We start from the raw sequence: 23,107 nt of genomic DNA, 5'->3' as shown, positions 1-23,107 counted from the left end.
GGCGTTGCCCATGAGCCAGCATCCTTTGCTGGCCAGCAGGATTCCTGGCAGTAATTCAGTGGTGATTAAATGGAAGAAAACATTAGGATAACTTCTTTGCTTCTGTATACTGTGTTCTCTGCATGACCACTGTGCCCCAGTGCCTGTCAGGAGAAGTTTTGGTGCTGATGATTCATCTTCAGATGAATCAGAGGGAGAAAGCAGCAGCTCATCCCTTGTCCCCCCTGCAGGGAAAGCCCAGCTCTGGGAGAAACTGAATACTCCTGGGCTTCCCAGGTGGCTCCTGCAGGTCACTCTGTATAGATCTGACTGATGGAATTCTCTAAGTTCACATGGAAAAGTTACCAGCCTAAATCCCAAGGATTTTCACGCCAGGCTTGGACGTCTCTTTAGTTTTTGAAACCTTCCGCTGACTTGCCACATCTCTCCAACTTGCAAAATCCTGGGATGTGAGGGTCTCCAGAGGAACCTGCAAGTGTGGGGTACGGCCAGCCTGGTCCCCACAGCCACAGCAATGCTGGCTTTACCCCCCTGTAATCAGGTGGCATTTTGGGGAGCAGGAGGCTGAGGTCCTGTCCCAGCACTGGCCACAGTGCTCTCTGCCACAGGGGCAAACTGAAGGGGCTTGTGTGGCTGCAGCCACACGTGGCTGTCACCCCACATGCATGGTGGACAAAAGCCCTGCTGGGGCACCCTGCTGCCATCCACACCTGCTCCCAGTGCTGGCAGGGGCAGTGACACCTGTAAGGTGTTTAACTGAAGTCTGCTGGCAAAATATCCTCCCCGCCCAACACGCATTGGAGCAATTTTACTTTGGCAGGTTTTTTCCTCCTCTTTTAAAAGTCCTTATATTCTCCATAAATTTAATTAGCTGGATTTATGTGGTCACTAAACTGCTTGATACAGTATTATATTCACAGCAGGAAATTATTTGCCATTCTGGTGAAAATGAGCATTTCCTAGTTCTGTCAGCGCATAGAATTACATTATCAGGGAAATAATAACCAGCTGAACTGAAGGAGGTTTGATTCACGGTAATTACTGATTATATGCAGATTACTTCATGGCTTTAATTCTTCGGTAAAAAACGTCTTGTTTGTAAGGTAAGTTACAGAACCTAATTTGTTGATTACATGAAAGGAAGCAGAGCTCTGCGCAGCGCGGGTGGCGGCAGCAAGGAGCCGGCAGCACGCCACGCTTGCGCCCGTTGCTGCCTGCAGCCACTTCTGCGCTGCTCTTGAGCACTCAGTTCACATCCCCAAAACTGCAGCCCTCACCTGTGTTTGTGGCTGGTTTTACTGGTGCCATGGCAAGGGCTGGCCTCAATAAAATACCCGCGAGGACAAGTAAAGGTGGCTCCTTGCTTCTCTAGCCTGCAGCCCCCTCAGTCTGTCCCTTTTCTGCTTTCATCCCATTCATCAGGTGGTGGTAAGAGCATGTATCAATTCATTTGTGCTCAAAATGCCCCTAAAAACACTTCTTCAATTAAGTGCAACAAAAAGCTCCTTGCAAAACCTTCGGTTTTAACCAGCACTATGCTTTAAAACATCAGAAGCTGGTTAGCAAACTACAGGCTGCCTTTGTGGCACATCGCTGCTGTTTCGCAGCCCCTCCTGCCTTTCCAGAACAGCTCTTCTCTTATTTCCTACAGCAAACCTTCAGCAGACTCACATTCCCAGGAGACAAAACAGGCCTTTTGATCATACGTATTATTCTTAGCATTGCTGGAGTGAAATTTCAGCCCCTGCTCTCTCTGTGATGGAGAGATGGGGAGCAGGGCCGTGCTCCTGCTGCCCCTGGCTGCTTCCCTGCTTGGCTGGGCAGCATGGCCATCCCCGTTGCACCCAGGCAGCATGCTGACTGCATGCTGCATTTATCTTTAAATACATACCTACACAGTCTTAAGTGAAAAGCAGGTTGCTGGGGTTTGCATCCCAAAATATCACCCCATGTGGGAGCCGGCTCAGAAGCGCAGTCGGTGGCTGGGTGCTCTGTAGTGGCTCTGCACTCTCCTCTGCAGTTGCTCCCGCACATGCCGGCTGGCATCTTCCAGCTGCAAGTGCTTTGTCTAATAGATGAAGGAGAGCAAAGGAAAGCACTGTAATTACCAGCACAAACAACAGCCCTCTGCACCAGTCCTGCCTGCCCACGCCCCCCGGGGAAGGTGGTGCAGAGAAGCAGGGACAAGCAGCACCCACCCAACCCATTAAGGATGGCCTGGGGTGGCACTTGTAGCCCATATGAGCGCTGTCCCCGTGGTGGCAAGGTGCAAGGCCTGATCCAGGCTCTGGGAGGGAGGGCTGGCACGACCAGCACCCCCATGGGAGCTCCCGGAAAAGCACCCTGTCCCCTTGGTTGGTACCAGCCGTGTTGGCTCCCCAGCCTGACCATGGGGTGATGCTGTTCCTTCAGTCCACAGTATTGCCCTCGCTGGTAGAGACCCCCCCTCCTGGGCGCAAAATCAGATCCTCAGCTGGTGCCGAGCGCCCCAGCAGACGGAATACCCTGACTCTGTGCCGCACTCACTGCAATAAGCAGCCCCACTCATGGGACAGCATCTTCAGAAGCGGTCATCATCCCTGCCATGATGCCAACAGGGATGTTTTGCCCTTCCTGCTTTGCACCGGGAGAGCGGAGGGCGGGCAGGTGGGCTCACCAGCACTTACCTGCCTGCGCTGAGTGGCCACCCACAGGATTTCCGAACTTTTCCTTCTCCCTTTGCAGGCCATAAACCTTTAGAAGAACGATACCCAATACTTTGCGCTGACCGGTAAAGCTATTCAGCGCCGCATTTACCACCTTATTTCTCTGCTTTCCTTCAGTGCAAGAATAATAATTAAAATGTAATCGTAGTGAAATAAACACTATTAAAAGAGAGTTGCTTTCCTTCTGGCTGTTCGCCATGGAAAGGCTGCTGCTTCCCTGTCTGCCCAGCTGTTTCGCTCACACCCCCACCAGATAACGTGTGACACACACTCCCCCCCGAAGGAGCAGAACGCGGATCACAGATCACGCACCGCTCCCGTGCGGCCGCTGCCTGCGGGCGGCGTGCGGGGTTTTGCTTTAGCCCAGCGCCGGTCGCCCCCGGCACTAACCGCAAACAGCTGCGGGCCGCTGAGCGCCCCGGGCGGTGGGGTTATACAGGCCCCGCACCGAGCCCCGCACCCCGCGCCCCGTTCCTGCCGCAGGCGGCACCCGCGGCCGCGCCTGGGGGGGGCAGCACCGCCCCGCCGCGGCAGCTCAGCCCCAAGTTCGGTGTCTCATACTTGCCATTTACCACTTATTCCTATTTTTAGATATGCCTCCCCCCCATTTTTTTTATCTTTTATTCCCCCCCTTTTCCTTTTTTCTTTTTCCTTTCCCCCCTTTTTTCCTTTTTTCCTTTTCTTTTCTTTTTTTAAGCAATAGGAAGGAGTTAAAAGAGGCAGCAAAAAGGCAGCAAACTGCCTGCAGCAGCCACAGCAAGCAGCCCAGGGTCTCACCCAAGCACTTGCTGGTCACCCCAGCCCCAGCAAGGCCAGGTGCCAAAGGAGAGGTCTCCTAGGTCACCCGTGTCACCCATGGGATGCACGCTGCAGGACCAAGGCTCCCACCTGCTCGAGGGGCTGGGTGCTGGATGCCCCCTGTGGGGGCTGTGGTGGAGCTCTCATCAGCCTCCTGCTCATCTGGGGATGGGGGAACAAGCCCCACAGGGGTCCTGTGAGAGCCCCCAAAGCAAGTGGGAAATCCCTCTCCTGTGGTCAGCTGGGAAAGGGAAGGTGGCACTGCTACCGCTCTGTGAGCAGCTCCGCACCACGGGTGGCACAAAGCCTAAGGGACCCCACGAAGGGACCCGTGGGGGGGCTTAACACCCAGACCCACACCTGTCCCTCTGGGCCCCTCCAGGCCTGCTGCAACCTAACTGGGGTGGGTGTCACAGCCCCACTGTCCCAGTCTCCTTCAACTACAGGGAGGGCCATAAACCACAGGAAACCAATAAAAACATAAATCCAGGCTGGCTGCTGTAGCAAGAGCTCTGCAACATCTTTCCTGTACAGAAGGCAGCAGCCTGATGCAGGAGCGATGCCCATCTGCTCCTCCCTGATGTAGAGCTCTTGCTCCTCTGGCAGGCTTAATCAATCAGCTCATGTCCTATCTGCTGCACAAAATGCTTCTAAACCCCAAAGCATTTCCTTGCCCTCGGTGTGCCAACTTCAGCTTCCTGCAGACCACGGATCAGTGCAGATCCGAGGGAGCTTGAGAGCACTTTAAAAAAAGCACCCAGATGACTTTGGATAACCTGAGATCTCCTTTCCTAAGGGAGCCACAGGACTTTTGTAGCCCAAGAAGTCATTCGGAAGTGCCTGTGCCATTCCTGCCAGTGGGGCATAGCTGGTTTGATAATATTTCCCCTTGTCTGCAGAAAACTCCTGAGTGGAAAGGCACCCAGCTCCGCCGTGGGAAGGGGCACAAGCAGCCATGCTGCTAAGACACAGCCAAGGTCCAGCGCTGGCGGGCACTGGCCAAAGCTGCTCTCCTCAAGCACAACCAAAAAAAATTAGAAAACAGCCTGGGACCTTTCCAAAGGCCTTTGTGAAAACCTGTGACCGTGGTCCTTTTTGTAGACATAGCCCAGCACCGTCAGTCTCTAGGATTCTAGGATAGAAAGGCAGGTGGGGTGGTGCCAGTATTTAAATGTGCAAGAGCAGCAGAGCCAGAGGGCACACCCTGAACATAAACTGGTTGTAAACCGGTGGTCGGACGGATGAGCAGAGCAGCATCACAGCCCTTAGGCGCAGGAAAAGGCACTGGGAATTGGCCCAAGTGCTAATTACTGAATAAACTAGACTGGCCAGAAGCGGCCGAAGGCGCATGGTGTAGGGTAAGTGAGCTGTTCCCTAGGGACGAGCAGAGCACCATGATACACAGATATTCCTCTGCACTGAAACGGTGTTTCCGCAGAGGCCGGTACCTGCCAGAAAACTGTGATCTTCGAAGCACAGCCAGGGAAACATGGGGGCATTAAGGAATGTTCAGTTCCTAGTAGTCTGGTATAATCTTTCATAAATACTTAAAGGCATCTCATTAAGTTTCACTTACACCTGGCAAGTAACACAATTGCCAGTCATGCATTTGTGAACTCGTTGTTCCGCGGTGCTGCTGCCGGGGGGCTTTACTTGCACGTCCTTACCACAGCCTCAGGTTTGTGGTGAAGCCCCTGTGGGATGCAGAGGCATGTTTGCGGGGTGCCAGGTCATGCCAGAGCCCCACTGCACCCCTCCCAGACCGATGTCGTTCCAAACCCAACCCTCTCCCCAGGGCTGACCTGGGAGAAGGGGTAGAGGTGAAACATCCATCGTCCCTCCCTTTTCTGTTTGCTCTTGCAGTGTTATTTTTGGCAGCGGGCTGGTGGTGCAGGCCTGGCTGGTGCTGAGGCTCCCCCAGCAGCCTCCCTGGCAAGCTCTGGCAGCAGGCACCACCACTCGGTGCATCTCCAGATGGATTCACCCTCAAGCAAAAGCATCCAGGGCTGCTCCCCTCACTCCATGAAAAACTGCAATCCACAAATGAATTTTTGATTATCCCTTTTGTCTGTAGGCATGAAGCATTGCAAGAAAAAGAATCTTTTTAATCAGGTCTTTGAGGACAGGTGGGCTGCCACAGAGGCATGTCCCGAGAGCATCATTCAGGTTAAAACAACGAGCATCCTACAGGCAAGTATACCAAGAAATCCCTGGGGTTTTACTCATTGCTGCCGTACCTGTCTCCTAATGCGTGCCAGGGTCTGGGGAGGAGCAGCCCCGCATTCCTCTGAAAAGAGCAAAAAGTGGCTCTTTTCACCCCTGGCAAGGAGAGGGGGAATGGCAGGGATGATGCTGAGACCTTTCTGCATCTCAGATTTGCAAGGCAAGCCCAGACCTCCATCCGGACAAAGCTGCTTGTCTGTGGTGACCAGCTCACAGAGGTGCTTCTCCGCACGGAGCCGGCAGAGTAGGCTGCTTCACAAAAGGAAAGCAGTGGGCACATATATATTCGGAGCCTTCTGCCTCACAAGACCACCTGCACACATGTGGGGGGATGTTACTCCCTGGCTTGTGCTTGTCCTGCCCCTTTCAGTGAGCCTGGGCGAGCAGCGGCAGGGCTGGGCTGCGGAGTGAGGCAGTGTGGCTTCAGCTGGGAGGCCAGTCTGCTCAGAAATAAGCATGGTCGGCAAGGCAAACAGCCCCCTGGGTCCCTCTAAATGAAATAACTGATCCCTCTCTTGTAAACGTTTTCATGCAAACAGCATTAGCCATGCCTTTATCAGCGACCGGATATTGAGATATCAGTGCTTGCAATTTCAGCAGCTTGTTTAAGCACAGATTTTCCTCTCAGAGGCTGCAATAAATCAGGCCAATGATGTGGGCTATATTACTAGTTTTCTTTTGGCTAGTTGTCTGCTGATTAGAGTTTTACTGTCGCTGATAACTGCACATGTTCCTGTGTCACACACCTTTCTAACATGAACGTTTTTAATAGTACGGAAAGAAAATGCTGTACATCTCCCCTCCCCTTCTTCTCAAGGCAAAGCCAACACGAAGAGCCAGCTATAAAACAACATGAGCTCTTATTGGTTATGTTAAACATCTTTATTAACCTGATGTTTACAGAAAAGTAAATGCTTTGGGAAAGTATCAACAAGGGTGATATATTTTATTTGGCAGTTGATCACACATGACTGCTAAGTGTTTTGCTATGACCGTTTTAAAGCTGGTTGCCGGTAGCACTGGGTACGTGCAGCAGATAATACAGAGCAGAGAGAGTGTGTTACAGATGTGCACTGTCAAAAACGAAACACCAACGAGTCAAGTCTATAACCCTAACCCAAACCCTGGCCATGGAGTGGAACCATAGGTGAGGGACTTGGCCAACCTGCTCATTGCTGAGGATGCAGCACTTGGAGTCCTGCGGCAAACACAGTGCTGTGAATCTTGTACCCAGCTTCACCCACAGCAGAAATGTCCTTTTCAGGTAGCAGCCATGTCTATGCAGGCACTCGCTGCCACATGCTGCCCTGCCGGCCCCAGAAACAAGTGTCTTCATGACGCCACTCACACCATTTCCACTGCCCAAAAAGCCTTCTGCCTTTGCTTCATTCATTCAATTCTTGCATCTCCTTGTACAGTGTGTCTGTGGGGTGGTCCTGGAACTCACATTTCCTTGGAAAGATGCACTCCAATGACACTGGTTGTAGTGAACTCGCTCCGTAACATGGATCTTCTAAGCCATATAAAGGCTTTCAGTCAGCAATTACTTAGGATAGTGGATGCACGGGGTTTCTGCGTGGGGTGATCATTGCATCAGGCAGCTCTATGAGTGTTCAACAGCATCTGGTCCCTGATCCTGATTCAAAATGTGTCCTGTCAGCATCCCTCAGAGGGTTCAGAAAACTGAATTCTTGCTTTTTTTTTAAACAAAGTTTGACTAATTCAAACTCAGCAGCATGAGCACCTGAACAGATTGCCTCCCCCCAGGTTTTCTACAAAGTTCTTTGTTGAAAGTTACTATAATTTAGATAAACACCTACTGTTGTCACCAAGCCTATAGCTTTGACAAAGGCAGCTATTGATTTTGTCTGATGTGATCTATCGCGTATGAACACATGCAGCTTCTCACTCGTCAGCTTACCTGCTACATTATTACATATTGATTCCCTTATTTGCTTTGCATTTACCAGCTGTAGAAGTTGGTGAAGTTGTTTGGCAATTTTGGAGACCAGCCTTCACAAAGACTCTTTGCTGTACTCCAGTTTTCTCAGCAAAGCTTGACCAAAGTTTGTCAGAGGGATGGCATTGTTTTCTGCTAGTTTCCACAGGTTCTGTGAATGGCCTGAGCAGAAAGGGATCAGGGTGATCCCTTAAGATCCCTCCTACCCTGACCTTTCTGTCAAAGCCGTAAGGTCTGTCCTCTGAGGTTGCAGACACTGACTTGTGCACATATGCACGTGCACACCCACCTTAATTCTGCTGTCAGGCATCATTACATTGCAATTATCATTAATTAAAATTAATGGCCGTGTCCTAATGACATCGACTAGCATTTGACCCCATTTGTTTATCCGCAGCATTATGATTCAATTTGCAGTCTCTATAGTGCTATGCCAGTTGCTCCAGAGCACGTACAACAGACCTGAGCATCTCAAGGAGATTTTCTTTCACCCCCTGCTATTTCTGGTAGCACCAGCCCCTGCTTGTTGGAGCCCCTTCATGCTGCCTGGTGAACGGTCACTCACGCTGCATTGATGGGAATGGCTCAGGTCAGTGGTGGTGAACAGGGGCTGGAAGGCTGGTATTAGGAGCTGACTGTGATTCAATAACCCTTCCCTCCCATCGGTTGTAGATGACCTGGAATAAAGAACACCTCCATGGAAATCACTTTACCTGGGACATTTTTCCTGCACTGTTATTCATTTGTGACCAGTTTCCAAACACAGCTTTAGCTACAGAGGAAAGAGGGTTTACTCCATCACCTTTTTGCACAGCATCTCAAAAACCAAAAAGAGCATGTCAGCTTGTACCTGCAGGTACAGCTGTCCTCAGATGACTCCAGTCATTTCTCTATAACAACTGGGAGGTCAGCTGGGTGTAATCGTTACAGGAAATGTACCAAAGCACCTCCTACCGTGAGGGATGATTTGTAGCCCTCCCTCCTAGCAATGGGCTTACGTGCAAGCAAGCCCAACAAAAGAAAACTTGATTTAAAAAGATGTCTATATATACACACACACACGCAGGCACAAACTCAGAGTTTAATGCTTGATAAAAAGATGCTGACAGTGTACAGGAAATATTTTGGGGGAAAAGCACACTGTATTTATTCATAAACAATTCTGTTCGTACGGGCTCCATTCTGGTGTCTAGACACTGTATGAATTGGGAGAAGCGTTGCTGGCCCTAGAAGGGCAGCAATACATAAAAAAGAAATCACAAAGTCAGGCCTAAACAGAAGGTAGAGAACTGTAGCATTTGCAGTACCTGGCTAGCTGCTACTCAATAATTGCACACAGCAAATTAAAGAAATATGTGTGATGGTAACAGTGACATAGTAAAATAGTGCTGGAAGATACCTCTCAAGCTTATTCAACCTGTCGTTCTGTCTGGAGACAGAGTCATTCACCCTGTGTTGTTCCTGGTGGATGTTTGAGACTTGCTGTGGGAGGTTTCCAGTGATGGAGGTCCCCACAACATCCCTAAACAGATTGTTCCACTGCTCCTTTATTTCTGGCAATTTTCCAGTGCCAAGCCTTACTCTTCCTTTAAGCCTATCATTTGTTGTTCTACAAACCATGGATACTGGATGATAAGATTCCCTTCCACTTTTACAGCAGCTTTCACATACCAGAGGAGCTCCCCTGAGCCTTCACAAATAGTGAGGTGATGCTGTTGACCAAGCTCAGCTTATGATCTTCCTCTATGGTTTGCTATGTGGCTGGTCACTCCGCATCCTGGTTTTGCACTGCTGATTTTCCTGCTGGATTGCTGTGCTTGCCCTTAATAATTATTATCTCCTTCCCCTCCCCCCACCCAGCCCCCCGACTCTTTCAGAGTTGATAAGATCAAGTTGAACACCAAGTCAGTCCTCCAAGGTAACTGCAGCCCCTCTCAGCTGCCTGACAGTTGCACACTGAGTAAGTATTGTCCCTGCTCCATCACCCAAGTTGTTTATGAAAAAATCTAATCATGCTTTGGCTGAGACAGACACCTATGAAGCATGACTCAGTTTTGGCAGCACACCCCCAGTGACTGCTCTCACAGGGGGCTTTACAGAGAAATTTCACCCAAACCAAGCTCTCCTCCCCCATTTATGAGACTAACTCACTGCTCTTGAGAGGTTACAAAGAAGAATTAGGGTCTGTGTCAGGCTTTCTTCCTCCACTGTAGTTCTGAAGGACATTTGCGTAAAGCAGCTGTCATACTTGTACAAAGAAAAGGAAACAAAATCAACTCCAACAGGAGAAGAGGCACAAAAGGGTGGTCAAGTTTTGGAACAGGCTGCTCAGGGACATGGTGGAATCACGATCCCTGGAAGTGTTAAAAAACACATAGATGTGGTGTTTAGGGACATGTTTTAGTGGTGGGCTTGGCAGTCCTGAGTTAATGGTTGACCTTGATGATCTTAAAGGTTCTTTCCAACCTGCATGATTCTATGATTCTGTTAGTCTATGATTCTATGAAACAAGCAGCAGTAAATGGCTCTCAGGCTCTGGAGATTCACTGGCCACACTACCTACATCACCTCCAAGTAAGACCTTAACAATTAAAACTAGAAGACGACTAATACGAACCATAAAGATTTTCACTGTGTCTCTCTACAAAGGAACCTTTTCAAAAGTTAGAAGCCACCACTGTTGGGTCCTGGCATAAAGGAGCTTGCAGAAAGATGGAAAACATCTGTATGATGGACTAAATGTGCAAGCAGCTCTCAAGAAACGCAGCCTGGCAGGAAGCTGCACGGAGCACGAGTTTCTCTCTCCCCTTCACGTGGGGTGAACCGGTGGGGACAGACCTGGTTAACCACAGCACAGCGAGCACATCACAGCCGATCGATAGCCCAAAGTGCTGGAACAGCTGAGAAATTGTTGCCATGGATTTATATAGGGTTATACATTTTAAAGGGAGGTCACCTGAGAGTAATCTTAAGAAGCAGGAACAGCAACTTCTATGTGGAAGCAAAGAGCGGTGATACTGGTACAAAGTTATAAACATCATATTAAGGCATTTGGGAAGGGAGTGAAGGCAAGATGAAGTAAAAGCTGGCTTAGGTTGTTTAAAAGATATCTTTGTTGCCTGCGGGTGATATGTTCCAGGACATAAACATGGATTTCTCAGCCTCAGTTTCTGATTTAAGAATGCCAGCAAATTGCAGACCAGGGCCGTAGCGTCCCTGAGAGGCAGTGAGACTGAGTGGGGAGGAAGGCCCACCAGCACCACCACCTGCCCCAGCCCAAGGGTTTGTGTGACCCGAGTGGGTGAGACAAGGCACCCACCTCCTGAGGGAGCCACGGAGGGGTTCGTGGCAGAGCTGGCTGCCGCAGCCCCCCTCAGCTAGGGTGTTCTCCCCGCCTTGCCCAGTTTGCCCACTCTGCTCTGCCTTCTGCCTTCAACCAGGCGGCCAGGCTTGCACGTATGTACAGAAAAGTAAGTCATCACCAGAAGCACTACTGCAGGGAAAAGTGTTTACCTCCACTAAAGGGTCTGACCGACCTCTCCAGTACGTGCAAAAGCAGGTCATGGCATGTTTTTAGATCAACCTGAACAGGCCTGCATGTTGGCTGTGCTCTGCAAGTGGGACTCCACCACTACACCCACCTTAATCTCTTCTGCTCCTACACTGGTGCCTGGAAAAAATGATCTGCAGGACATTGTGCTGCCTATCACACCCCAAAGGCAGGTTTTGAAGATGTCCTTCAGGTAGCCCAATGGCACAGCATGCCCTTTAGGATTATCCTGGCCACAAATCAGCATGTAATGGTGAGGCAGGCTAAGCCTTCAGTTCTCGCTCTGAAGTCCATAGGAGTGTAATATACTGGGTATCCTGAAAAATACCACTCCCACTGTGCCTTTCCACCTCTGGCGGTAAGTGTCTTTCAAAAGGCAGAGCATAAATTCCACTGGTCACTATCAGGTGCTTCCAAGGAGCACTGGGAGACAAAGCAAGCTGCACATCTGATAGACCCAGTCATTTTTGTTTGCATCTCTGCCAGACTGGCCCAGGGACCTCTCTCATTTGTAGTTTTCCCAGGTCTAGCAAGAGCAGAAGTGACACAGAAGTAACACTGTCCCCCTCACAACAGTCCCCTGTGAGGTGATGTCCACCCAACCCATCACACGTGAAACCCCTCTGAGAGCAGCAGCAGTGTCGAAAATGGAGATGTGTTTGAGGAAAGGCATTTCACGCTAAGAGCAGGAAACCCGACATTGTCCCAGTGCCTTCAGGGAAGAGAGAAGGAAAGCCAACCTCCGCAGTAGAAATGAAGGTGAAAGGGGTATCAGGCAAGAAGAGGGAGCAAAAGGAAAAACAGATGTAATGGATGTTCCAAAAATAGGAACAGAAGACATACATCCTACCCCTGTTTCGTATGCAAATACCTTGTTCCAGGAGCAAGATTATATTTCTGATGTTCTTTGGTAGTTCCCAAGCAAATTTCACTCCTACCTCATTTTCTCACATCATTATTTTCTGCCCTCCAGAAAAGGAGGGTTACAAAGCACAGGTTTTTATGCAGGTATCCAGCTCTCACCTGTTACTACATAGGAATGCTCCACAGAGCAGGATAAGACATCTTCCATGCCTTGAAGTGTCCAATGGTATGCTGCACCCCTGAGAAGAGGGGAGCACCCACAGAAGAGGTGGCACACCGAGATCCACCGATATGCTCCTCAGTTTGTGGCAGGGATAAAACGGGGAAGGGGTGCCGGGGCGCTCATGCCCTGATCAGCACTGGATGAGGCACCAGAGAATCACTGGAGAGGTGGAAACAGCCACGTACCTTGGCAGGCAAATGGGATAAGCAACTGGTTGGGCAGAAAACCAGTTCTGCTGCCTGCATGATAGAGAAGCTGGATTGACATCGCCAAGTCAGATCTCAGGCACATTCAGTGTGTTTCTGCCTGCCCAGATGAACTAAGAAGTGTTCATTTCAAACCAATTATGGTGGGATGGAAGAGTATTATTGGGAAGCCTTTATAGACCTGACTGATACTACAGACATGCTATGGTCAGGCAAAAGATCCGACTTCTAATGACAAGGAAAGCAGGGCCAGAGCTTTTCCTAACTTCTAAAAACTTCTTACAAAAGAAGAAAATCGTAGATGTTCTGATTGGCACAGTAAGTGCCACGTGCTGCTAACGTAGCGGTGGGTTTCAGCGGACAAGCTAGCAGCCGGGGTATTTACCTAAATATGGCTGGGAGAGCTGTTGTGCTTCACACAGTCTCTATTTTCCACAAACATGTCTCCTGTGGAACTGATGCTGTCTGTCACCACAGCAAGTGCAGCAAAGTATGCTAATCTTTCCAATTTAATTTAAAACGAAAGTAATGCAATTAGCTGTTCTCGTTCATGAATAGGCAGTATCTGATTACTCTTAGGGCTCACTATTCCAGCGTTATGAGCGAGGCCTCATACAATGAATTGCTCTGCAAATGCCTGTCTTCCACATGATGGTCTTTGACTACAACGGAGCAGCTCAGATTCCTGGAAGAAAGGAGTCCATCTGGAGCCACATCAACTTGGGGAGCTATTCAAAGTCTTGGTTTTATGCTTGGTGCACAGATCACACTTCATCCCCAAACTCTCCCTGCAAAAAGCTTTCTGATGTGCTTATTTTGACAGCGTAATTCAATCAACTTTATTATTTTCTTCGAGCCATTTATAGAACAGCAAGTGTACAGAAAGGTGGAACCCTTAACTTATCTGTCTCCCATTTTCCCTATTTGCCACTGCACAATGACATTTAAGACAGAATACACCACTGCCTGGGAAAATGATAAATGCTTTAGGAAACCTAACTTCCTACCAATTAAGAGAAAGTAGCACAGGATCAAAAGTCAGAGACTGATATTGGGAAGCAGCAAGGTTCCCATATTTACTGATACATTCAATTTCCAACAGAAGAGTCTTCTTTGACAACATCTTAATATTACCTAGACACATTTCTTTCTATAAAAAGCAGCAACAACTAGAAGTGACAAATTATATCTGCCTGCAGGTATACAATCACATTATCTCACTGTGATGCAAAGGATAACGCGTCACTGAAGGTGATGATTAGAAAAAAAATCCAGTCATTCAAAGTGTGTCATAGATCTAATTACATTTTATAGGAGACTCAACCTTTATTTAAACAATCTACATCTTGGAGAATGTTCCCAGAGACTCTCCTTCTGCCTTGGTTTGAAGTGTGATTATTAATCTGCATGCCGTCATCTTGTTGGTGAGAAAATGAGTATGGATCCATACAAATAAGCCTTATCTCAAGAAAGACAGATGTTTTAAACATGCTTTAAAAACCTTTCTCCAAACCTTCCCTGAAGAATCTTAGTCTTTCAATTAAGCTACAAACTGAAGCAATCACACAACAAGGAGACCACTTGGAGAAACTCCTTCCCAGGGAAAATAACTTTGTTTCAAACCAGTCAGGAGCTAGAAAAAACATGAAAATATTCCCCCAACTCATAATTTCTTTCCTTCCCCTGGGACCCATTTGCCTCCTCCTGACCCCATCCATCCCCCATGCCTGAAGCATCACAGCCAGCCTGCCTCTGTCAGCCTCACACCATTGAACCAAAATACCCTGTGCTAGGGAAACAAGTGTTTCCAACAGTGCTGATAAACCTCCAGTGCATAAAAAAGCCCCACTCTCTGCAAACATCCCGGGCTCAGCCCCTTCCTCTGTGGGAGTGAACTTAAGCCTGTGGAAACATTGGCCATTGCAGAGATGAAAAACCTGGATCGTTCTTATCCCACAGGCTGTTCCCATGCTTTCCTACCAAATGGAGCCACACAGGATACACAGGTGTAAAGACACAGAGCTTCTCAGTCCCCGTGGAGTTTAGGGGGAAAAAGCAGCTTCCAGGCTGCTTGGGCTGTGAAAAAGCAAAGCACCCTGTGCACGTTCTGCTGCCTGGGTACAAGGCACGGAGGATAAAAATATACAGCAGCTGATTGATTTGGTACTTGTAGGTCCAGTCAGTAAACAAGATTGCTGGGGTGGCCACCTTTAGGAATATGGGTGCTTAAGTGATTTTTCTCATTTTGATCCTAAGCATCTAATTCTCACTTTTAAGTGCTGACACAGCTTTTAAAATCTGCCATCATATGGATTTTACACATTGACCAAGGAAAATGAGAGGTCCTCTTTCCTTTCTGAACAAAGCTGGAGAGGTAGATAAACTCAGAATCAGGAGGCCAGTTCACACGGTACTGTTTCTTTTTCTTGATTACAAAACTGTAACTCCTATTTACTTAGTTATAAAGAAATGCACATGTAGAAAAATACAGCTCAATTCAGAAAAAAGTTCCCTTAACAGTTATTCAGATTTCCTGATCCCACTCAAAACCTCCTGTAATGCCTGTGGGCACCAGCAACGGGCAAAAGCTGGGAACCAAAGCACACTCGAACACTGGCAGGTATTTTCCAAGCTATTTTCCTCATCAGCCAGGTTCTGACACCGTACCAGCTGTGAGTGAGATCGAGAGCAAACTCACGTCATCTCACACGGCTGTAGGAAGCAGCACCTTCAGGAGATGTTCCAGTAACTGAAAGACCCGTAACAAGGTGCAACTTTCTGGAGATGTGGAGGCATGAACCAGAGCTCCGGTCAGATAACGCAGTAGTGCAGCAGTCCATCAGTGTGAGTGACATAAAGCACATGGAAAGACAAGGAAAATCCAGCAAACACCAATAGGTTTCTGTACCATTAAGAAATTGTAATTTGGTGTGTGTGTGTGTGTGTGTAATGTTTTTGGTCTTTTTCATGCATTTAATACACCAGAATTGAGTGCTAAATGTTCCTGCTTGGGACACAAACATGTATGATAGAAACAGTGGCTCCTTTGTTTGAAAACAAAGGAAAACATATTTTTTAGGGAAAACAGCAAGGACTCTGGGCTAACCAAGGCTGGCTGTGCTCAGATGCAGGGGGCGATGGCCTCAGCGCCTGGCTCCTGCTCTGGTCTTGCCTGGGTGGAGAGAAAGCCTGTGCCACAGGGGGAGGTGTGAGGGAGCATGCAGAGATGCTCTGCCCCAGCACTTTGTGTCAGGGGCACAGAGGGAAGCAGAGGATGGAAGAGGCATGTTGTCTAGTAGGTGATTGCAAAGCCTGGGCTTGCGGCTAGAAGTGTAACTGTGTTCCTTTCACCCTGGCTTTTGAACACAGTTAAACTTCTCAGCTGGATTGTGTTTCATTCCTTCACAAGGCTGTATGGTAGGTTGGGCAACTCAAGGGATCTGCCTGCTCTGCTCTTGTAGTTGTCCACTTGAGGGGTCTAGGATTGATTATAACTCAAATGATGCTGCAATGAAGAAATGTTTTTGATCTTTTGCCTTGTGTGTCACACCAACCCACTGCTGGAAGTGTGCACCACATTCAGCTAATGTATCTGAGGTACCTGCTGGAGGAGCTGTGTTTCCATGTTATGTGTCATACCTTGAACCACTGCGCTCTTCTCCTAACACAGATATTAGCATATTTGTCTTTTCTCATGCTTTTTATCTTCCACCACTTGTATTATTATGCCAACAAAGTAGAATATTAAAAAAAAGTAGGGGAATCTGCTGGAAAACCCCCTTCACTATCGGGCTGTGCTGTATATTGCTGTGTGGATGTTGCACAGAGACCACACCATTGCTTCACCTCCCACTGCTTTCTGTCATTTGTAGCAGACAGAGCTGACATGAGCAGCCCTGCCTCCGCTGAACCGGTTGCCACATCTACTGTCAGTGCTGAGCCAGTGCTTACGGCTCTCCAGGTGCCCCAGCAGCAGTTGGATTATTTCCATGCCGAGTTGCTGCCCTCAATAACTGAAACTGCCCCTGGGGGAATGTTTTCCCCAGGAGAGCTTTCTGTAGTCAGAGGAAAAGAGTTTAAACATCGAGAGGGCAGTGAAAGGCATTTTCCGCTAAGGTTGGTTTCCCACCCAGGGGAGCTCTGTGCAGCACTCCTGAGCAAAACACAGCCGCTCCGGAGCTGCTCTGGGAGCTGCTGCTCTGGGTCCCAGGGAGATGTTCACTCGATGAGGACCAGGCAGAGGGGAGACACCTCACAGCTCAGTGTCCCCCAAACAAGGCAGCCCAGCAGGGGTTCGGGTGAGCCTCAGATGTGCTCATCCGTGCAGAGCTGAACTGTGAGCCCTCCAAGTTGCATGTCTCTGTCAGGAAGCAGCAAGAAGGAGAAATCACATATTTTTGTTTCCCCTCGTCCTTTTTTCTTTTCAAATGACTACCACAAAAGGTATCTGAAGAACTTAGGAGCAGCTGCACTGTCAGAAATTATTTTTACCTCATGAAAAAAAATTATCCCTTTAAAATGAGAGCGGCAGAATGGAGATTAGAGCTTCTAGTGCTTCGCTGGGTGTTACTTAGTACCTGTGGATCATTACATTGATAAAAATATGTACAGACCCACTTTTCAGGTTTAAAAGTGTTTTTTCCTTTTGTTTGCTTAGCTAAATAAAGAGGTTTTGTTTGACCTGTGATTTTGAATCCAGCTGGCTTTTTAATATCCAGTGACTCATACAAAGCAGCCTGCAGAGTCGGTCTCATTTCCACCACCACACAGCTGACTTCGGCAGCAGCCCCGTAGAAAAGCGAGTGCTGTGGGGGGCTTTCTGCCCAGCTCCCCACCAGCCTTCCTCACCAGAGCTGGGCTCCTCCTGTAATTGCCCCCGCTGGAATGAGGGGGCTGATCATGGAGAGTGGTACATCACGCAAACCAGGTTGCCAGGACCTGGCCTTTCAAGGCACTGCAAGTCCCATACAGTTTTCAAGGCTAGTGATAAACCATTGGTCTCTAATGAACACTGGAGCTAAGGCCGAGGACCTCCTGCCTCAAAACGGTGACTTTTTGTGATGAGGGGCTGTTATTACCTTAGCTGAGGTGCAGCAGGGCATCACCGGTTTCAGCTGGAGCAGGCTGGGAGCTCTTCAGACCAAGACTGACATTATTTTATCTACTTCAAAATAAGCTCAAGAATTTTTAAGAGTGGTAAAGCAGGAAATGTCATTTCCATTTTCAGTAAAGGCTACATATAATATACCATTAGCACTGGGCCTGATCCTTGCACCTAAACCAATGTGTGTTTTCTCCTCTCACAGACTGCACCAGAACGTAAAAACAGTTGAGTGCACGGGCCCTCAGGGAGAAGGAAAGATGCATGCTCACCAGTGGCAATGGCAATTTCTATTGCAGTTCTGCAGTCTCCATGCTGGCAAAACTGCCTGATGACATTTGGAAATACAAGATCAGACATGGTACATGGTTGTCCCCCTAGCTGGCTCCCTGTCAGGGCTGCGTGGCGGTCACCGTGATGCACTGCCCAGAGACTGGCAATGGGGGCTGCAGGAGTTTTTGTCCTCCTCAGATCATTTCATGACCAAGGTAGAAGTGCTATTGTCTGACAACAGGAGGATTTTGTGGGTCCAGGTACTGCCAATGTAACACCGTTTTCTTAAAGAAATGGCTGCTGTTTTGATAAGAATCTGAGCAAGGAAAATACAGGCATCATGCTACACAGAATTCCTGGACTTCCTCCATCAGGAATTGCAGCTCTTCTTCTAAAGTGAGATGTTATTTGGGGACACAAGAGATTATTTAGCCTGCTTTATGTTATTCTGCTCAGGTATCCCTGCAGATCAGGACTCACTTTGAAAACTAAAGGCTATGTTTTACTGCAAGTGAGTTGACGTCAACCCCACTCTCAGGGCTAACCAAAACCTGTTGAAATACCCTCTAGTCTTTTGCCTTAGTCTTTCCCAGAAATTATGAGTCAGTAAAAGCTTTCTGAATGTGGTATATAGAAAAAACCCCACACACATTTGTATTGTCCCAGCAAAATGATTGGCTAAGATCACTGTAACCCACATTTGCTAGAAGAGGGGAATAATGCTCGGGAAAATACCTTAAAAGCATCATGCTTTTAAAAGGAGGGATCCAGCTTTATTTTGTAGGTACAGTAAATCATTGGGGAAAATACTAAACTGAAAATGCTGTCATATAGTGAAAAAATGAAACAAAGCAAGTAACACGCTGGTCTAAAAATGAAAAAGTAACTCACCTAAGTCCTGGATTGAGTGGTTTATTGCTAAAGTAGGATTCTCTCCATCTAAGTTTTCTATATCTGATTTTTATACAAGTTGTTACTGCTTAATGAATTTATGGTGAAAATCCGTGATGCACAGTTCCTGACAGAGTTAATGGAGGGATGTGACATCAGCGGTGGTCTCTAGCAGATTCTGTCTCCCTAACTTCAGGATTTAAAAGTACACATAAGAAATTTCTCCTAGGGGCTTTTACAGCCTGCACAGGGCTCCCAGGAGCCTTCTCAGGTCCTACTCAGCATCTCACACCTGGGTGCAGGTTCAGCGCTGGTCTGTGAGGACCCGCATCCCGGTGTGGAGTGCTGCCTGTGGGGAACACTCGGTAAGGGAACCTATGGCAACCCTGTCCTGTAGTTTTACTGTGGTCCACACAGGAATAACAAAGATTTATGAGACTAAAGCCTAGCAGATGGCTGGTTTTCTAGTTTTACCAGAAAGTTTTGCCAGATTTCACCAGTCCTGGGCACTCACTGGTCTTTTCTCTCAGCAGTTGCTACTGTGGGTGATGCAGCATCTTTGGCTGAGTCTGTGCAGGTTCCTAGAGCAGGGCCAGCACGCTCCAGCCAGTGGTTTGGTCCCTGGCTTTACGGGGGGAAAGGAGCGTAGGCAGGCTCTGTGCCACCCGGAGCAGGGCTAGCGGGCAGGCCTTGCCCTCTTTTACTTACTAGCTTAGACATAGCATATGACATGAGGGCTTAAAAGAGGGGCCAGAGTGAAATTATTTCTCACTAACAAATTTACAGTTCTTAGTCCCAGCAGCATTTTGACCTATCATAAAATCTGATTTAAACGATATTTGTAAGATCATTGCAGCAGTGCCCTGGTGAACTGCATGCCTGAAGGTATTAATCAGTTGCAATGTCACATTTGTGATTATTAGAATTGATAAAAAGAACGAAGCTAGTGGAGTCTGCAATACAGGGTGGGTTGTGGTTTTTTTGTTTGTTTGGTCTTTTGTTGTTTTTTTTTTCTTTTTTAAAAATGAAGTATCTTTGTATTATCAGTGAAATTATACTGGTTTTCATAACACTTGCACTCACACAAATACAGCATTACTGACCCACAGCCTTACTGAGGCTTGTTGGATCCCTGTGGCCCCAGCTGCTCCAGCAAGCAAATGCTTGATGCATTGCCCAGTCATACATAAGCTGGGAAACACATTAGTTCCAACTTTTTATATGGTACTATGCACATAAAAGTAATTTGGTTTAGCCCTTAAATACAAATTGTGATGGTGATATACTATAAAGTAACCAGGATGTAAATGTGGCATAACTATAAATAAATAAGCAGCAACACTGCTTCTGAAATCTGCTGCACGTGTTATTGTCCTAAATAAATCAGTCGCCAGTGAATGTGAGCCTGAGTGAAGAAATGTTTCTGAACTCTAAACGACATTGACCTCTGATGGGCTCTTTGAAGCCACTAAGCCGTGGGATTATCAGAAAACTGCATACTGCTCTGAGACAGGCAGACAGCAAGATGCACTTAAATGATTTTTCTGCAGCACACAGTCCAAAAAAAGTAGGAGGACAAACAATTCAGGTTCCCTTCAGAACTGCAGTTGATAAGGACAGTCAATTTATTGTGGCATTTTACAGGCTTTTAGGAAAGAAGACTGTGACTTTTTTCCTTTTACCTTTTTTCCCCCCTCCAGTGTTAGACTCAAAGAGGAAAACAGAGCCTAGCCTAGAGTCCAGTTTTCCCCCACACCTTGATAACTTTTTAATGGAGCATTATCATAAAGGGCTGGCTAACTTATAACTTGAGGATGAAAGCTACTGGAAACCTGGCAAATAACTGTAATTAGCAGCCTTTTTGACTGGGATTTCTATTTCTTTCATTGCTGGAGAATAAAAAGAAGTTTTCACTCTTCATTACTCTCCCTTTGTCAGACAACAGAAGAGAACAAAACAAGCAAGCAGGAAGGTGCCTTTCTTGGTGCAGTATTTATCGCCATAGTAAATGATGATCTGTTTAGGCAGAATTACATGGGGAGCTTTCAAAAGTAAGCAGAGACTTTGCTCAACTGGCAAATTTGCCAGCTCTCTTATTTCCAAAAGCATCTAAACACACAAAGTTATGATACATCTTATGCATTTTTATTTGTATACAAAATGTTATAATTTATCAATATTGTGCAGCAAAGTATAGATACACGCATACATACATACCCACCCCCCCCACCCCCCCATACACACGTACAAATACAACACAAACACTCCTTTCTTTCTCTTCTGCCCTTCCGAAAGGCAACACTGTTTTGGCAGGTCAGCAGCTAGAAATAAGGTGCTATAATTAAGCAGTATCGGAATGTCTTCACTTTACAAATGTGATGTGCAAATTTATATACAACTACTTCCCCCACCCCACCCCCCACGCCCCAGAACCCAAAATTCCATACCTTGAACCACTCTCAGATACACACATGTATAAAGTGCTAATACTTAAGCATGTTTCCAACGACTTCACGACGTAGTTTGAAGTTTAGAACAGGCACTGTAAGAGTTCACTGGGTAGATTGTCACTCGGTGCAGTACGACAGAGAGAAAAGTCACTCAGACGTCACTGGGGGACCGGGAGCGAAAGGACACTTTAGCCTGAAAGCAGGTGCAGAAGAGCACCCACATGGACCTCTGGATTTCCTGGTTTCTGTAGGCATAAATGATGGGGTTGATCATGGAGTTGTAGGTAGCAGGTAGAAGCGTGGCATACGTGTACACGGAAGGGTAGTCGGGGTTGCCCACTACACAGTAGATGGCAAACGGCAGCCAGCTGGCTCCGAATGTCCCGAGGATTATAGCGAGGGTAGAGACTCCTTTTTTGGTGGCGACATAGTGCGAAGCAGTCAGAAAGTGCTGCTGGAGAGCGATCTGGTGGGCATGCCTGCAAACGATCTTGCAGATCTCGATGTAGAGATGGAGCATGATGAGGAAAATGAGAAAGAAAGAGGCGGACAGCAGCGTCACGTTGCTCTTGGTCAAGGGTCTGACGACGCTGCAGGCGGCACGGTCATGGAGGCAGTTCCAGCCCAGGACGGGCAGCAGCCCCAGGCAGAGGGAGACCCCCCAGGCTCCCGCCAGCATGGTGTGGATGCACAGCACCGTCCTCTCCGAGTAGTAGGTGAGGGCGTTGTAGAGGGAGAGGTAGCGGTCGACCGTGATGGCCAGCAAGCTACTCACGGAGGCAGCGAAGGAGGCGACGAGGAAGCCCACCGTCAGCAGGCTGACCGTCTCGGAGCGGATCACGTACTGGAAAACGAAGTTGAGGATGAGGCCGAGGCCGGCCAGGAGGTCAGCCGTGGCCAGGCTGCCCACCAGCACGAACATGGGGGTGCGCAGGGCGGGCGAGTAGCAGATGATGGCCACCACCAGGGCGTTCTCGCAGGCGATGGCGGTGCCGGAGACGCAGAGCATCACGTCCCAGGGGTTGAGGGCGGCGGGCGCGGGGGGCCGCGACGACAGCTCCAGCGAGGCGTTGCCGCCGCCGCCGCCGGCCGGCAGCCGCGGGGCTGCAGCTCCGCTTTCGTTCAGGGCGGCCGCTGCCTCCATCGCCGCCCGGGCTGTGCGGGGGCAGAGGCGGGTAGCGGGGGCGGCGGGGCGGCGGGGCGGAGGGGCGCGCATGCCGGGCGGCGGCGCCGCGCCCGCCCTGTCTGTGGTGCTGAACCCGGGGAAGTTTCGCGCCGGCCGGGCCGCCCCCCGGGCCCGCCCCGCCCCCCGGCCCCGCCCCGCCCCCGGCCTCGCCCCGGGCCCGCCCCGCCCCGCCCCGCCCCGCCCCGCCCGCTGCCCGGCGCGGCTTCCGCGGGAGCGGGCGGCCTCTGGGGGCGGGGCGGGGCCGCGCGGCCCTGACGTCAGCGGCGAAGGGGGGGTCGAGCGGGCGGGGGCAGCCGAGGCCGGGGCGCGGTGGGGCGCGCTGGGTTGCTCCCGCGGAGGCAGGGGGGTCCCCGCCGGCCAGCCGGTCCCCAACATCGGCCGCTCGGCTGCGGGGCAAGCCCGGGGCGCAGCACGGCCCCGGTGCCGGAGAGTTTGCTCGGGGGCGCGGGCGGCGGAGGGGGGAGCGAAGGGCCCTGGCAGGGGCTGGCCGGGGGAGCGCTGGGTCGCCCCTCGCCCGCTGCTGCTGTTTCTCCCGCCGTGCAGCCGGTGCCCCGCTTGGAGTGCGCGCCGGGCAGGGCCTGTGCGCGCCCCGGGCCCGCCGCCCCGGCTCGGCTGCCGGGCCCCGAGCACATGTGCTGCCGAACAGGCCGTGCGGCGCCGCGAGGGAGCCCGCCGCA

The 23,107-nt window shown here is 49.3% G+C and overlaps 1 protein-coding gene across 1 annotated transcript; it reads right to left on the bottom strand.

The window, feature by feature from the left end:
- Nucleotides 1-21,234: 21,234 nt before the first annotated feature.
- Nucleotides 21,235-22,441, bottom strand: GPR6 (G protein-coupled receptor 6). Its single transcript, XM_005244061.3, has one exon. It carries the CDS (start codon nucleotides 22,386-22,388, stop codon nucleotides 21,396-21,398), a length of 993 nt encoding a protein of 330 aa, XP_005244118.3. The 5' UTR covers nucleotides 22,389-22,441; the 3' UTR covers nucleotides 21,235-21,395.
- Between the last annotated feature and the right edge of the window lie 666 nt (nucleotides 22,442-23,107).

The sequence above is a fragment of the Falco peregrinus genome, chromosome 7, assembly GCF_023634155.1.
Source record: "Falco peregrinus isolate bFalPer1 chromosome 7, bFalPer1.pri, whole genome shotgun sequence".
Classification (NCBI taxonomy): domain Eukaryota; kingdom Metazoa; phylum Chordata; class Aves; order Falconiformes; family Falconidae; genus Falco; species Falco peregrinus.
The sequence above is the reverse complement of the archived record's forward strand: the minus strand, read 5'-3'. Positions and strand labels throughout refer to the sequence as shown.

Excerpts from the sequence above, each read along its gene's own strand:
- GPR6 (XM_005244061.3), bottom strand. The coding sequence starts at position 22,388 with ATGGAGGCAGCGGCCGCCCTGAACGAAAGCGGAGCTGCAGCCCCGCGG.